Source organism: Hippopotamus amphibius, chromosome 2 (genome assembly GCF_030028045.1).
Source record: "Hippopotamus amphibius kiboko isolate mHipAmp2 chromosome 2, mHipAmp2.hap2, whole genome shotgun sequence".
Lineage (NCBI taxonomy): Eukaryota > Metazoa > Chordata > Mammalia > Artiodactyla > Hippopotamidae > Hippopotamus > Hippopotamus amphibius.
Genome location: NC_080187.1, coordinates 11,977,948 through 11,991,050, shown reverse-complemented (window position 1 = coordinate 11,991,050; position 13,103 = coordinate 11,977,948). Strand labels below are relative to the sequence as shown.

Here is a 13,103-nt window from a genome sequence, read left to right as displayed (position 1 = left end):
GCCCTCCCTGCCCACCTTGTGGTTCTCCAGCTCCTCCCGCGCCCGTGTTCTCTCCAGGCTGCCTGGCGAGGCTGCTCCTTCCCCTGCAGACCAGTCACCTCCCTAATGGCCGCTGAGGAGGGGCTCGTAGGAAGCTCTCAGGGTTGTTTGCTGAGGCAGGTACGCGGCAAACATTGGCACCGCCTCTGTGTCGGGGCTGGTCCTGCGGACAGACACAGATGAGGGGAAGAACTGGCTGCTTTGCTTCTAGTCCCTTTCCTGGTGATGCCATCACACAGGGACCTCTGATCTCTGAGGGGCACCTGCCTGAGAGCCTGGGCTCTGAGCTTCAGAGTCCCTTTGTCTCCGACCTGGCGATGTGCCCTTTGGTCCTTCCTGTTTCCCAGGCCAGCGCCCCCTATGCCAAGGCCAGGAGACCCCTTGGTACTTCTTGATTGGAGGTCAACCTTACCCAGCTCCCTTAGGGGTCTCAGCCAGCTTCCAGAGGCACAGGAGTCAAATGTGAGGTGGAGCCATGTGGTGAGGGGGGCAAGGGAAGGGGTGAGGGGCTGAGACTGGGATGGGAAGGGCCCTGAAAACTAGGTTAAGGGGCTTGCTTGGTCCTTATCCTATAGAAAGTGGGACCGCCTTCCCTCCAGTTTTCTCCATGACTCCTGGGAAAGTGGAGGAGAAAACATCTGCTACCAACAACTTAGCCCCAGCTAGTGCCTTGGTCAGTTTATGAAGTCAGAGATTCGGCAAACCTCTGTTTGTGCACGCTCCTAAGAAAAGACCATCTGGTGGAACTCCAATACATAAAAGCTGGGCTGTTCTTCTTTGTCCTCCTCTTGTTCCTAAGGGTTCTGGGTACCTGTCATTTTTAAGCACAGCCCAGGGAGGGGGACACAGCCAAATGACGGGCAGATGGTGGGGACAGAGTATGTCTAACACCCAGTCTGGGTGCTTTATCCAGGTGTCCTTCCCCAACACAGCCTACAGAGGTATAGGTTCCCAGGCTCTGTCAGCCCTTGCTAATGAGAGGTCTGTGGGGGTGAAGTTCCAGGTGGCCCCTTAAACTTGTTCTTTCCTGGAGCCTGGGTGCTTTCAACATCATTGGTGACCTGTAGCCCTGCTCCGTGGACCTGGCAGGACCGTGCACACCTGTGACCAGCCCACCCACCCCCCGCCCCTGCCCCGAGGCCCAGCTTGTAAGGGGACGGGGCTAATCTGGGCCCAGAGGCCCACATGGGAACAGGCTTGGGAGTGGGCCCGGTGTCAGAGTCTTCCCTGACTGCTCCAAGCCCTGGCCTCTACCTCTGCAAATGGGGATGCTGAAGATGCCTGAGGCCTTCCCTTCCCGCAGAGCTTCCTCAGGACACAGGGATACCAGCCTTCCCAAGAAGATTTTATTGAACGCAACACACAAAATTTCATCCTTGGACTTGCAAATTCAATCCAGCAAGTGAAGAGACAGCGTGCTTGCCCCCAGCCCCCAGCATGGGGTGGGCTTTGCTTCCCTGGAGCCACCTGGTGCCTCTTGCCTTAGACGGCACACTGGGTGGGCTACCCTGTTACCAACAGGGCTCAGGGGTCTGTTCAGAATGGGTGGATTTGGAATCTCTATTGAAACACCTGAGTGTCCTAGAGGTGCCCACGTGGCCCAGACATGACACGGTCCCCCATTCCAGCAGCCAAAGGACATTGCTGAGATTCAGAGAAGACGTGCCCAAGGGGCTGTGATTGACTGAGGAAGGGGCTGTGTGCTGGGCCAGCAGCTCTTCGCACCCCACGCCAGAGCAAACCTCAGGGCCAGCCCTCCAGGCCTCACTCACTCGTGTGTGGGGGTGGTCTCCCAGCCCCTCAGACACGGACAAGGCTCCCTGGGGTTCCTTCAGGAACCCCCTTGTCCCGTCAGACACCCCTGAGACTGTATATCTGACCATTCACAAATAGGAAATGAGAAATCAGGTCAAAATGCTCACAATTTCCTGCATGTCTCAGATAGTTGTTTTCTTAAATGGTTGGGCCATATTTTAACCTGGTTTATTGAAACTAGTCAATTTCGAGATGCATCAAATCAATAAAGTAAAAAGGAAAGGAAAGATAAAAGAAACAATAACAAAATATTTCAATTTAGCTTTGGTGACATTGGCCTCAGGAATTTCTGTGCTGGCAAGAATCACAAGATGGGCAGGGAGGGGGTGGCTCCAAGCCCTGCTCCTGCCTCCAGGCTGCCCACTCACCAGGGGCCTGGAGGGGTCTCAGTGCCCTGCCCACTCCTGCCCCAAGGAGCCAAGCAGTTGGGACTCCTGCATCTCTGTGGTGTTAAGCTTGGCCTTCCAGTGGGAATCTGGGTGCCTGCTTCTCAGCTCTGCCCCCTCAGACCCACTCGACAAGAGGCCAAGTCCCATGTGACAGTAACTCGAGACCAGGAGAACCTGTGGGGACCAGAGGGAGCGTGCTGGATGGCAGCCTGACTCCTCCTGATGCTCTCAGATCTACCTGTTGCCATTTTGTCTTCTACAAGTCAGAGCTGCTGGTGCTCCCAGCCCCCATGCAGGGCTGGCTGCAGCTTGGTTTGGCTACCTTGAGGGATCGCAAGGATCCCTGAGCCCCCAGAGCCCTACCAAGTCAGAAAAACGGAAGTTTGGTGGTTAGGGTGAAGACTCAGGAAAGAATGCATGTGCCTGTTGCTAGAGAGGGTTTGGAAATGCCTCACCAGGTAGATCCTCCAGCCTGGGAGAGGGGTTCCTTACTTTAAACTCCAAACCATGTGCATCTCGTGCAGACGAGCTCATGCCGAGGGTACTGCCAATACCTGTGCCCATCGAGGTGGGGTATGCAGGGCTGGGCTGCAGTTGGGGCAGGAGAACAGGGCTCAGGAGGAGACATCCTGAGGGGGCACGGGGCTCCTGGTGGGCGATTTCCAGAGGGAAGGTGGGTAGGACATGGTCTGGGGCAATCATTGGCCCAGCTGACCTCTTTAGTGCAAAATCCAATCAGGGGTGCAGGGGAGGGGTGGTGGCAGGGCGGGACAGGTGCCCAGGAGCTGGGTCATTCCCAGGCTGGAACTAGCGCCATTCTCCAGAGATGGGCAGTGTGGAGAGGAGGGGGCAGCACAGAGGGGTCCCATCTCTTCCCACCAGTAGAACCTGGGCAGAAACAGAGCAGCAGGGGGGGCAGGGCCGGCCAACCTCGGAGCTGCCGCGGCAGGCAGCCTGGCCTTGGCTTGCCGCGAGCCCTCAGCGCCTGCTCACTCGAAGGTCTCCCACTGCTTCCTGAGCTGCTCCACTGAGCCGGGGGCTGGGGCCGGGCTCACATCTTGCTTGGTTTTCCGTAACAAATCCTCAAAGGGGTCTCTGGCCTCTCGTGGAGCAGAGGGCCGCAGTGCTGGCTCCAGGCCCTGGGGGGGTCTGGGAGGAAGGAGTGGGGGGTCTCCGGGTCTCAGGGCCAGCCCTTGCTTGGCCTCAGCAGCCCTGGCGCTTGAGCGGGCCAGGGGCAGTGTTCGGATCCTCGAGGGGGCGACTGCTGGGGGGCCCAGGGGCTGCAGAGAGTGGGCACCCATGGGCATCTGGCCAAAGAGGTTGGGCATGGAGAGGGCAGACAGGTTGGGCTGAGATCTATGTGGGGCACAGAAGCCAGAATTGGACAGCAGGAGGCTGGGAGCAAAAGCTGGCCCCAGGGAAGCAGGAGGGGCCCCGAAAGGCCCAGCTGGTGTGGAGACCAAGGGCATGGTGGGCAGTGTTGCTGGCACCGATGGGACAAAGGGGTTGAGTGATGGCTGTGGAAATGGGGTGGGGGTCCCCATGGGGGGAAAGCTAAATTGGGGGGTAAATGGGGTGGCTACATGTGGGGCTGCAGGGCCTGGAAGGGTACTGCCTGACCAGGCTGTGTTAAGTGGGTCCAGGAGGGCCAGCAGGGCGTCACTGCCTGTGCCCGCAGCCCCTGGGGCCAGGCTGAGCGGCTGAAGCAGTTCAGTGGGGTCTTGGGGGACAGCACTGGGGAGGAGCCCACGGGTTGGGGCTGAGCTCGGGGTAGCCTGCCTTTCCCGCTCAGCCTGCAGCCGCTCCGAGGAGAAGTCGCTGAGGGCAGCGCCAGCAACCTGGAGCTTGGCTGGGCGGGCGGTGGGGGGCGGGGGCACGATGCCCAGCTCTGGGGTCTTCCTGCCCTGGGGCCGGGGGATGGTGATGCTGCTCAGAGTGGGGGTGGGCATCTCTTCCTTATCGCTGGCGTTCAGGATGCCATCCTGGTTCTGGGGCCTGCAGGCCAGGGCTGGGGAGTTCCCGAGCAGTGCTGAGGGCTTCTCGGGGGAGGTGGCAGGAAGCTTGCTGGGGATGGCCATGTCGTCCTGGCCCAGGCTCCAGAGCTTGTTGTGCGGGTGGGCGAGCTTCAAGGCTCCTGGCATCCCGCGGCTCCTTTCACTCCTGCCCAGGTCCAGCCTCTGTTGGAGGAAACGAGGGAGGTAATGACCACAGGCAGATCTGGGACAGACTGGCAGGCAGCACATGCCCCTCCCCAACCCTCCTGTGTGCCAGGTGGACACCAGGACTGTGGTCCCAGGAGTGTGGCCAATTACCCCCTGGGGCCCAGAGCAGTTGTGGGCTTGGCCCAGGTCAGCGGCAAAAAGCAAACCCAGGGGGGCTTCTCTCACTGGGTGGCACAAAGGGCCTCCAGAGAAAGCCCTGTCTTTTCAAGCCAGCGCTGCCAAGTAGTTTTAGGAAAAGGACTCCATCTACTAACTCTCTACTGGCCTGGCTCATTTTACTTTTCAAAGTGTGTGGGCACTTTCAACCACCCATGAGCCTAAGAAGGCAAGTGAGGCTCAGGGCCAGGGTGAAGGCACACTGGCTGGGAAGGAAATAGGAGGACTGGGCTCAAGTCCCAGCTCTGCCACCTACAGGGCCCACAACCTGGGCATCACGTCCCTTCTCTTGGCATGAGCTCCCTCATGGGCAGCCTGGGAATATCAGGTCCCTGCAGAGGGGCACGTATGAATCATCGGATACGTGGGAGCTTTGTGAATTCCACACTGTGACCAGAGTGTGCAGTCAGCAGCTCCCAGTCGCCAGTGAGGAAACAGAGGCACAGAGAGGAGGTGTGATAGACTGAAAGTCACAAGGACGATCAGGGGTCGCACACGAATATCCAGAGCCCAGGAACAGTGATCCACAGGCTCTCCAAGGAGCCTTGGTGGGGTTGAGATAGTCCCGGTTCCACCAGGGGTCACAGTCCTGCCCACCTCTGATGTGGGAATGGAAGTGGGGGCAGATTTCCATCAGGCTGCCGCATCTTCCTCCAGTGGTCACTGTGAGGGAGGTCTGGCCACCAGCCAACTGCAAGGTTGCAGTCAGGTGGCTCTGAGCATGGCTGAGGACCCTGGAAAAGTTGCCGTTTCTCTCTTGGTGTCTTTCACCGTTACACGGGGAGACCTGCCTCATGTGCAGAAAGCGCCTCCAGCTTGCGGCCCCCCCCACCCCATACCTGATAGTCAAAGGTCCCCGGCTGCTCCCTCAGGTCTTTGGGTGTCCGAAGGTCCTCCAAGCTTTTGGCCTGGCCCAGCGGCTGCAGTGGGACCTCCATGTCGAGGCTGCTAAAGACGTCCTCCAAGAGGTCAATGCTGGCGGCCCGGTCCGGTGGAGCTGGGCTGGGGCCCACGGGCTCCCGCACTCGCTGCTCTGGGCTCTCCGCCTCGTCTCCCGCACTGTCTGACTCCTTGAGTGTCCGATATGGCTGCGGCCTGGGAGGAGGCAGAGCAGGCTGGATTCTCCACGCCCTGGGAGGAGCAAACAGCCCCCACCCCCGAGAACCTCCAGGCCTGAAGAAGCACACCCGGGCGCCTTGGGAGAGGAGAGTGTGCTGGGTCCCCGCGAGTGCAGGCGTCTGGGCAGTGCCACTCTGACAGACCTGGGCTGAACTTGGGCTCTGCTCACTGAGGGGCCTGGGGCAAGTTGCTTTGGCTCTCACTTGCACTGAGGGGCCCACCTAGTTTCTCCAAACCACAAGACCCCCCGAAGAACTGGCTAGTGGGCCTACATGCCATTCACACAAGGCATGAGGGATGGGATGTGGCTGGAGGAGGAACAGGCAGGAAGACTCATTCCTGAGCCCACTGTCTGCACTCCCACCCCTGCAGTCAGGTGCTGGGAACAGCTCGTGGGGAACTGAGCTGAGGAACTCTCTCCAGGGAGCTGCCTGGTGCACCCTGGGATACGATCTGGGCCTCAGCCTGTGCTGACCTTGGTTCCAGCCCTGGTGCCATCTATTGCTGTGGGACCTTGAGCAAGACACTTAACTTCTCTGAGCCTCAGCCGCTCCCCCATTCCATAGTGCACTCCCTTGCAGCTGGTGGTAGGATTACACAAGCAAACAAGGTGCACAGCAGCCATTCTGTCCATTCAGGCACCAAAACCTTGCAGCCAACCCAGGTGTAGGTGACACAGGGTGCCTCTTGCTATCCTTTCTCACAAGCCTGAGCCCCAGAGTACGTGGAGAATGGTGGCCACACCTCTAATGGAGCCCAGGCCAGAGCAGCAGCCCACCTCGTCCAGCCACGAGGCTCTGGCTCCTGGGTCAGGCAGAAACTGCCCATGACTCTGGTAAAGTGGGGGAAGGATGCCACCTGCTGGTCCTGAAGACCCACTTGCATGAACCTGGGCAGGGGACAGTTAGCAGAGGGAAGGGTCTGAACTAACAGTGTTGACTCTTGACGAGGACTACATCAGACTGGACTCTCTTTGAAGCTACACAAACAGCCTGTGAAGTAGGACTCACCCCCTCCCCCACTTTATGGATGAGAAGCTGAAGCTCAGAGAGGCTAAGTAACAGAACCTATGTCACACAGCACGTGGCAAAAGGTAGAACTGGAAGCCAAGTATGAGAGACTTCTAAAGTCCCTCACTTATTCTGACTAAATCATCTGACCAAGCTCCTTTAACCAAGTTTGAACATGATGAAGGAGATAAAGAAAAGTTAGTGTGCTTTGTAATTAAGTAAATAGAGTTCTTTAGAAGAAACCCATTTTGTTTTGAGTTAAGATGGCCTCTTCCCTTTCAAACACACAAAAGCCTATGATTTTCATAGATCATGGCTCAGGGAGTGAGCATTATTTAAAATAATTAAGGCATCAATTAATTTAAAAAGAATGTGACCTGCTGAACTCTGCAGTAGGGGAGTCCTTGGGCGTTATCTTTGTGAAATGGCTTTACCTGCAAGGTGATTTTAAGTTGATACATGGATGAACAGTTCTTATTCCAATGATGCTATCTTTATTTTACTTAATAACAGAAATAATAACTGATACATTAAGCCTATGATATCACAGATATTATTGTTTAAGACAAGGTCTTTCTTTTAGTTTTAAAGAAGCAGATTCACTGTACAAACCAGGTGGCATGTGAAGCTTAGGCAACACTGACTTAGGCCACTGCTCGCTAAGTGAGGACATCAGGAGGGGACTGACCTGCCCATGGTCACAGGTGAGCTGGTGGCAGAAAGGGCCAGAACCCTCCTCCCCTGCAGGGGCAGTGGCAGGAGCAGAGCTGTGGGATTTATCAGGTGCTGGAGGAACCCACAGGCCAAGCCTCAGGGGAGGGACTGGGAGCAGGGAGATGGTGAAGGGGGCTGGGAGGGGAAGCAGGGGAAGAACCTCTCTTCTGTAATCTGGCTGAACGGTTCACTCCCCAAAGGGTTGCCGTGGGTGTTCAGCAAAGCGCAGTTCCCTTCCCCTAAAGGCTCCCATTAAAAACACCATGCAAACAAATAAACGAAAACCAAAGCTGTTCTTTGCTCAATCCCAGCTCTGAAAAGCCTTAGGTAGAGAGGCAAGAATTGACAAAGAAAGGGCAGCCACCAAAGCCCAATTCCAGGGGTGGCTGGATTGTGGTGAACCTTCTTTTCTCTTTCTTTCTTTTTTGCAATTTGTAATTAGAAGGAGGCTTAGGCTATAAATAATAATGATAAAAATTATCTTAAAGTCAGGCAGATCAGTAAAACCTTTGGATATGTCAGCATTAACATATACATTCCATAATGGTAACTTTTTTTGGTTTTTTTTTTTTTAAACTTAAAATCTGACACTCCATCTCCATGGCTTTCCAGGATGTGCTGAGATAAAGGAAGACACAGGCAGCAACAACTAGGCCAACCACAGGCACCGATTCCATTAACAGTCAAGTACATTTTCCCCATAAGGAATAAGACCCATGCTCCCATCTCACACCTTTAGTGCCCAGTCAGTCTTGTCACCTCACCCCATTGTCAGAGCCCCCGTGGGGCTGGCAGAATGAACGTCCTGAGAGGAGGCACACAGAGGGGCCTATGTCCTGCAAGCTGGCACTGGAAGGCAGCAGCCCCAGACACCCCTCCCCCCACACAAGTGCAAGCTGGCCACCCCCGCCCCTCCAAGTGGTCCCGGAGAGTCACCAAGCCGAGCTCAGGGAAATGCAAGAAGGAAGGAGAGACCATTCAAAGGGAGTGGAGAAGAAAAAGCTTTCAGTGAAGCCAGAGCTCGGGCCCTCTTCCCGCTGGCATTCATCATCAGAGGAGTCTTCGGAGAGGAAGACAGCATAGTGTCGCAAGGGCTTTACGAGGCTGGGGCGGAGGAAGACAAGAGAGAGAACAGTTAGGAGGCTCCTCAGGACTCCACGTGGCAGGGTGGGAAGGAGGCCTGTGGCTCAGCGCCTGACCCTGGCCTCCCTCTGCCAGCCAAGGAGGAGGCTGCCTGGAGAAGGCCCGACAGGCCCCATGGTGAGGAAGCTGGTCCCAAACAGAAAAGAAACTATGCGTTTACCACTTGTGTCAAGAGCCTTAAATGCATCTATGACCTCATAATTCCAATTCCATTTAGATAACCCCAAACGTAGCAACAAATTATGCACAGAGATGTTCATTATTGCTATGTTTATAAAACACAGGACAACCTAAATTTTCACAGTAGGAATCTGAAGTAAATTATGGTACCGTTGGCTGAATATTACCCTTCAATTAACCATAGTGTTTACAAAGAAAAATCTAAAAGTCAGGATGCAGAATTGCAGTTATACTGTGTTCTCTCTCATCTGCTTATGGAGAAATGCACAGAAAAAAGACTGGAAATGTATGTGTCTAAATGTCAACAAAAGCTAGTAGGTTATGCGTGATTTTTTTCCCTCTGCTGATTTTTATTTTTTGTGTCTTCTACATTTTCTCCAATGTGCATATCTGCTTCAATAATCAGGACAAAATAAAAAATAAAAAAGTTAAAGAAGAAAGGGAGCCATGTGGAAGAGCACTCGCGAGAAGGCCCTTTTCTGATTATCGGCCGCTCTCTGGAGTCTCCCTCAGATGCCTCTTCAGAGAGTCTTTTTCATCTGTGATGTGGAAATTAAATATTCATTGGTATAAAAAATACATCTCCCTTGTCAGCCACCTGTGAGCTCTACCTCCATAAACACAAACACATACACAGCCCAGAGAAACTCCACGCCGGCTCCGATGAATTATACACTGACCAGGCCCGTGAGAGGCGTGTGCTCAGGAGAGTGGAGCTGGACCCCGCAGCCCTCGGTTCAAATCCCGGCCCTGCAGCTGCTGCTCTGGCACGTGGTTGGGGAGGGGCAGCCCACATCTCTGCTCTGTACAGCGGGCTAGACATGCACCAAGGGTCCCGGGGCAATGGTGAGGTGTGGGATGGTGGGGTGGGAGACACAGGGGCACCTGATGGGGGCCGAGCTCCTCTCCCCCCAACCCCCAGCCAGAGTAGTCTCTTTTCTTTGCCTTATATGATGCAATTCCTTTCTGGTTTCATTTCAAGAAGAGGAAACATGTCCAGAAAAGTGCATGGGAACCTGGGTTGGATGGTAGGTGAGGGACAGAAACTGTCCCTGAGGGGACTGGGAGAGGGGATGGTCCAGCTGCTACTACGATCCAACCATCTCCGGTGCTAAGCCAGTTGTTACCCAAGAATATGCTGTTTTTTTAAACGTGGAACCAAAGCTGGCACCCAGGGCTGTGAGTTCCCTAGCACTGTCACACCTGAATCGTTCATTTCCAACTTCCATTGTCCCTGGAAGTTAGCTGGGCAAAGAGTTTTGTCCTTGTACGGAAGCAGAGGTTGAGGCTCAGAGAGGGAAAGCCACTTGCGTGGGGTTGCACAAGGAGGTCGCAGCACTCCTCTCCCCTCCCAGGTCGCCTTGCCGGGCGTCAGGGACGAGACACATCTCAGCCTGTCCTGGACTGGTGGGAGCACGGCCTAGGGGACGCAGTCTCCTGCGGATTCCGGAGAGAGGGTGGGGAGATCTGACCTGCAGAAACGTGCTCTGGCCACCACAGGGGCCAGGCTGCCTAGCTCCTGCCTTGTCTACCGCAACAGAAAACAAGGTCTAGCAGAAGGCCTGTCTTCCACATGGCCACTGGAATCCTGTTCTGAATCACAGCCCCCACCTTATCACTCTCCCACTTCACACCTGCATACCTGCTGCTCTGAACCGCGATTTCATTGTGATTGGTTGTGTGGTGGGTAAGGTGTCAGCAATACTAATGCTCAGATGTGTCTGGGATGACTTACTCATCTGTTTAAATGTTAGGAGGACCCGCCCTCATTCACCAGCACAGGACTGGTCTCCCGAACGGACAGGGTGCAGGGAGGCAGGCACCCTGCCTCAGGCTGTACTCTGGGGAGCTCGTGGAATGCGCTGGATGGGCGGAGTGACGGCCTCCAAGTCCAAGCTCCAAGCAGGGCAGACACCGTGCTTTGTGCCTGGCCTCGCCCATCTCTGTGCACCTTCCCCACCACCTCTGCCACCTGCCCTTGCTTTTGCCTGTTGCACTGACTGCCCTTGCCCTGCAAGACAGCTCAAACCACACTCGTATGGAGCCTTCCTGGAGCTCCCAGCGGAGCTTTCTCCCTAGGTGGAGTTGGCTTCTCCTTGGGCTGCATGGTTTAGTGCTTCATCAATACAGTTGAACCTCTTGCAATTCTATTTCTGAGTGGAGGTCTTCAAGGGCAGAGGCCTGGCGCATTCTCTTCTCTCTCCCCACCAACAGCACAACGTGAGTGCAGAGCAAGTGTGCTGAGGGAATGGGTGGAAGCCAGCATGCTAGGGGGACAAGGCCCTGCACACGCCTGCTTCACCCCTCTTCCTGGACCCCCACCAGGCACGTCCCTTTTCTCCGCTCTCTGGTGTGGAGAGAAGGGAACCCTCCTACACTTTTGGTGGGAATACAAATTGGTGTAGACACTATGGAGAATGGTATGGAGGTTCCTTAAAAAGCTAAAAATAGAGTTGCCATGTGATCCTGCAGTCCCACTCCTGAGCATATATCCAGAGAAAACTCTATTTTGAAAGGACACATGCACCTCAATGTTCAGAGCAGCACTATACACAATAGCCAGGATATGGAAGCAACCTAAATGTCCACTGATAAAAGAATGGATAAAGAAGATTTGGTACATATACACAATGGAATACTACTCAGCCATAAGAAGGAATGAAATAAAGCCATTTGCAGCAACATGGATGGACCTTATTGTACCAAGTGAAGTGAGTCAGACAGAGAAAGACAAATATCATATGATATCACTTATATGTGGAATCTAAAATATGATACAAATGAACTTATTTACAAAACAGAAACAGACTCACAGACACAGAAAAACTTATGGTTACCAAAGGGGAGGGGGGAATAAATTAGGAGTTTGGGATTAGCAGATACAAACTACTGTATATAAAATAAACAACAAGGTCCTACTGTATAGCACAGGGAACTATATTTAATATCTTGTAATAAGCCATAATGGAAAAGAATGTAGACCTGTAGAACGGGACCATGTCTGGGGGTAAGGTTGTGAGGATATTGGGGCAGGCAGGAGTCTCAGAAAAATGCATAAAAGCATATCCACAAGTAGGCATTGTGCCAGGGGCTTTACATAGGTTACTTCTACCACCCCCAGCAGGAAGCAGGAAGGTGTCACTGTACAGATTTTGTAGAGGATGAGACTGTCATTAGTCCATCCATCCACCTGTCTGTCCATTCATGCACCCAACAGAGAGGCACCTCCCAAGTGCTTGTGGTGAGCAGACCCAGTGCTAGCTGAGCACGGGGAGTCATGGTGAAGGGGAGAGGCGTGACCAAGCCACTCAGCCAGGAAGTGGCGAGCACGGATTCCAGTCCAGGACCCTCTTTTTCCTGTCCTCTGGGCTGGTGGTAGATATGTAAGAAGGGGACACGCACCTCTGCTTGGGTCAAACTGAATGAGGCTTTGGGTGGCCCTCAAATCCATTTCGAATGCCTTTCCAACACCCATCCAAACACAGGTTCCTCTCCTCTAGTTTTAACAAGTAAGCAGACAGCACAGCTTGGCACATTAGCTGAATGCCTCTAAACCTGTGAGGAATGTCTAGATTCACACAAGAGCAAAGAGACTTTCTGCTGGACTCAACCTTGGCTTCATCAGATCAGGATGCTGCACTTCCCATCACTGTCAAAACCCAATGCCCGCCCACACGCGAGATCACGGAGGATGCTGGGGCGGGGGGGTGGGGAGTGGGGAGAGGGAGCCTCACTTTCCAGCTCTCCATTTTCCTTCTCCAGCCGGCTCTTCTGGCCAGGCCAGACTGGTCGGGCAGTGGCTTCAACAAGAGGTTCAGGGTGTCTCCTGGACACATCATCTGTCTCTCAAGAGCGACGGAACACCCAGATGAGCACTCTGCCATGTTGTCTGGTCAGAGTTTCTTCAGGTCCAGGCTTTGGGCCACATGGATGACGATGACACTAGCAGTATTTACAAGTGATGGGCTAAATGCTCTCTGTACAGTTTCTGATTAATTACTCATCACATCCTCATTTTGCAGATAAAGCAGCCAAGGCTCAGAGAGGGGGGTCTCTTGCCCAGTGTCACACACCAGCTAAGGGTAAAGCATGCAATCTGGATTTGCCTGACTCTAAACCACTTTGTGATCCTGCCTCTTCAGTTCTGTGGACCTGAAACAATGAAATAAGGGGTAGGGTGTTTCCCCTTCCACTTTTGATAAAAAGTGAGATTTCAAAATAAACTTATTTAAATTCAGCTGCTCATGTTCTCGCATGAAACATACAGTCATATATTTGTCAGAGACAAAGGACGAACCGTCGAATACGTCCAGGTT

The 13,103-nt window shown here is 54.1% G+C and overlaps 1 protein-coding gene across 4 annotated transcripts in view; it reads right to left on the bottom strand.

Moving 5' to 3' along the window:
- Positions 1-1,370: 1,370 nt before the first annotated feature.
- DENND1A (DENN domain containing 1A) overlaps positions 1,371-13,103 on the bottom strand; it is a 517,643-nt gene continuing 505,910 nt past the window's right edge. For 3 of the 4 annotated variants that reach the window (XM_057721733.1, XM_057721734.1, XM_057721735.1), the window contains 2 exons: positions 5,461-5,716; positions 1,371-4,420 (listed from right to left, as the gene is read on the bottom strand). In XM_057721733.1, the coding sequence (XP_057577716.1) occupies positions 3,233-4,420; positions 5,461-5,716 (1,444 nt within the window). In that variant the 3' untranslated portion in view covers positions 1,371-3,232. Of the gene's footprint in view, positions 4,421-5,460; positions 5,717-8,439; positions 8,569-13,103 lie in introns of all 4 variants that reach the window. The other variant, XM_057721732.1, reaches the window with a different exon arrangement.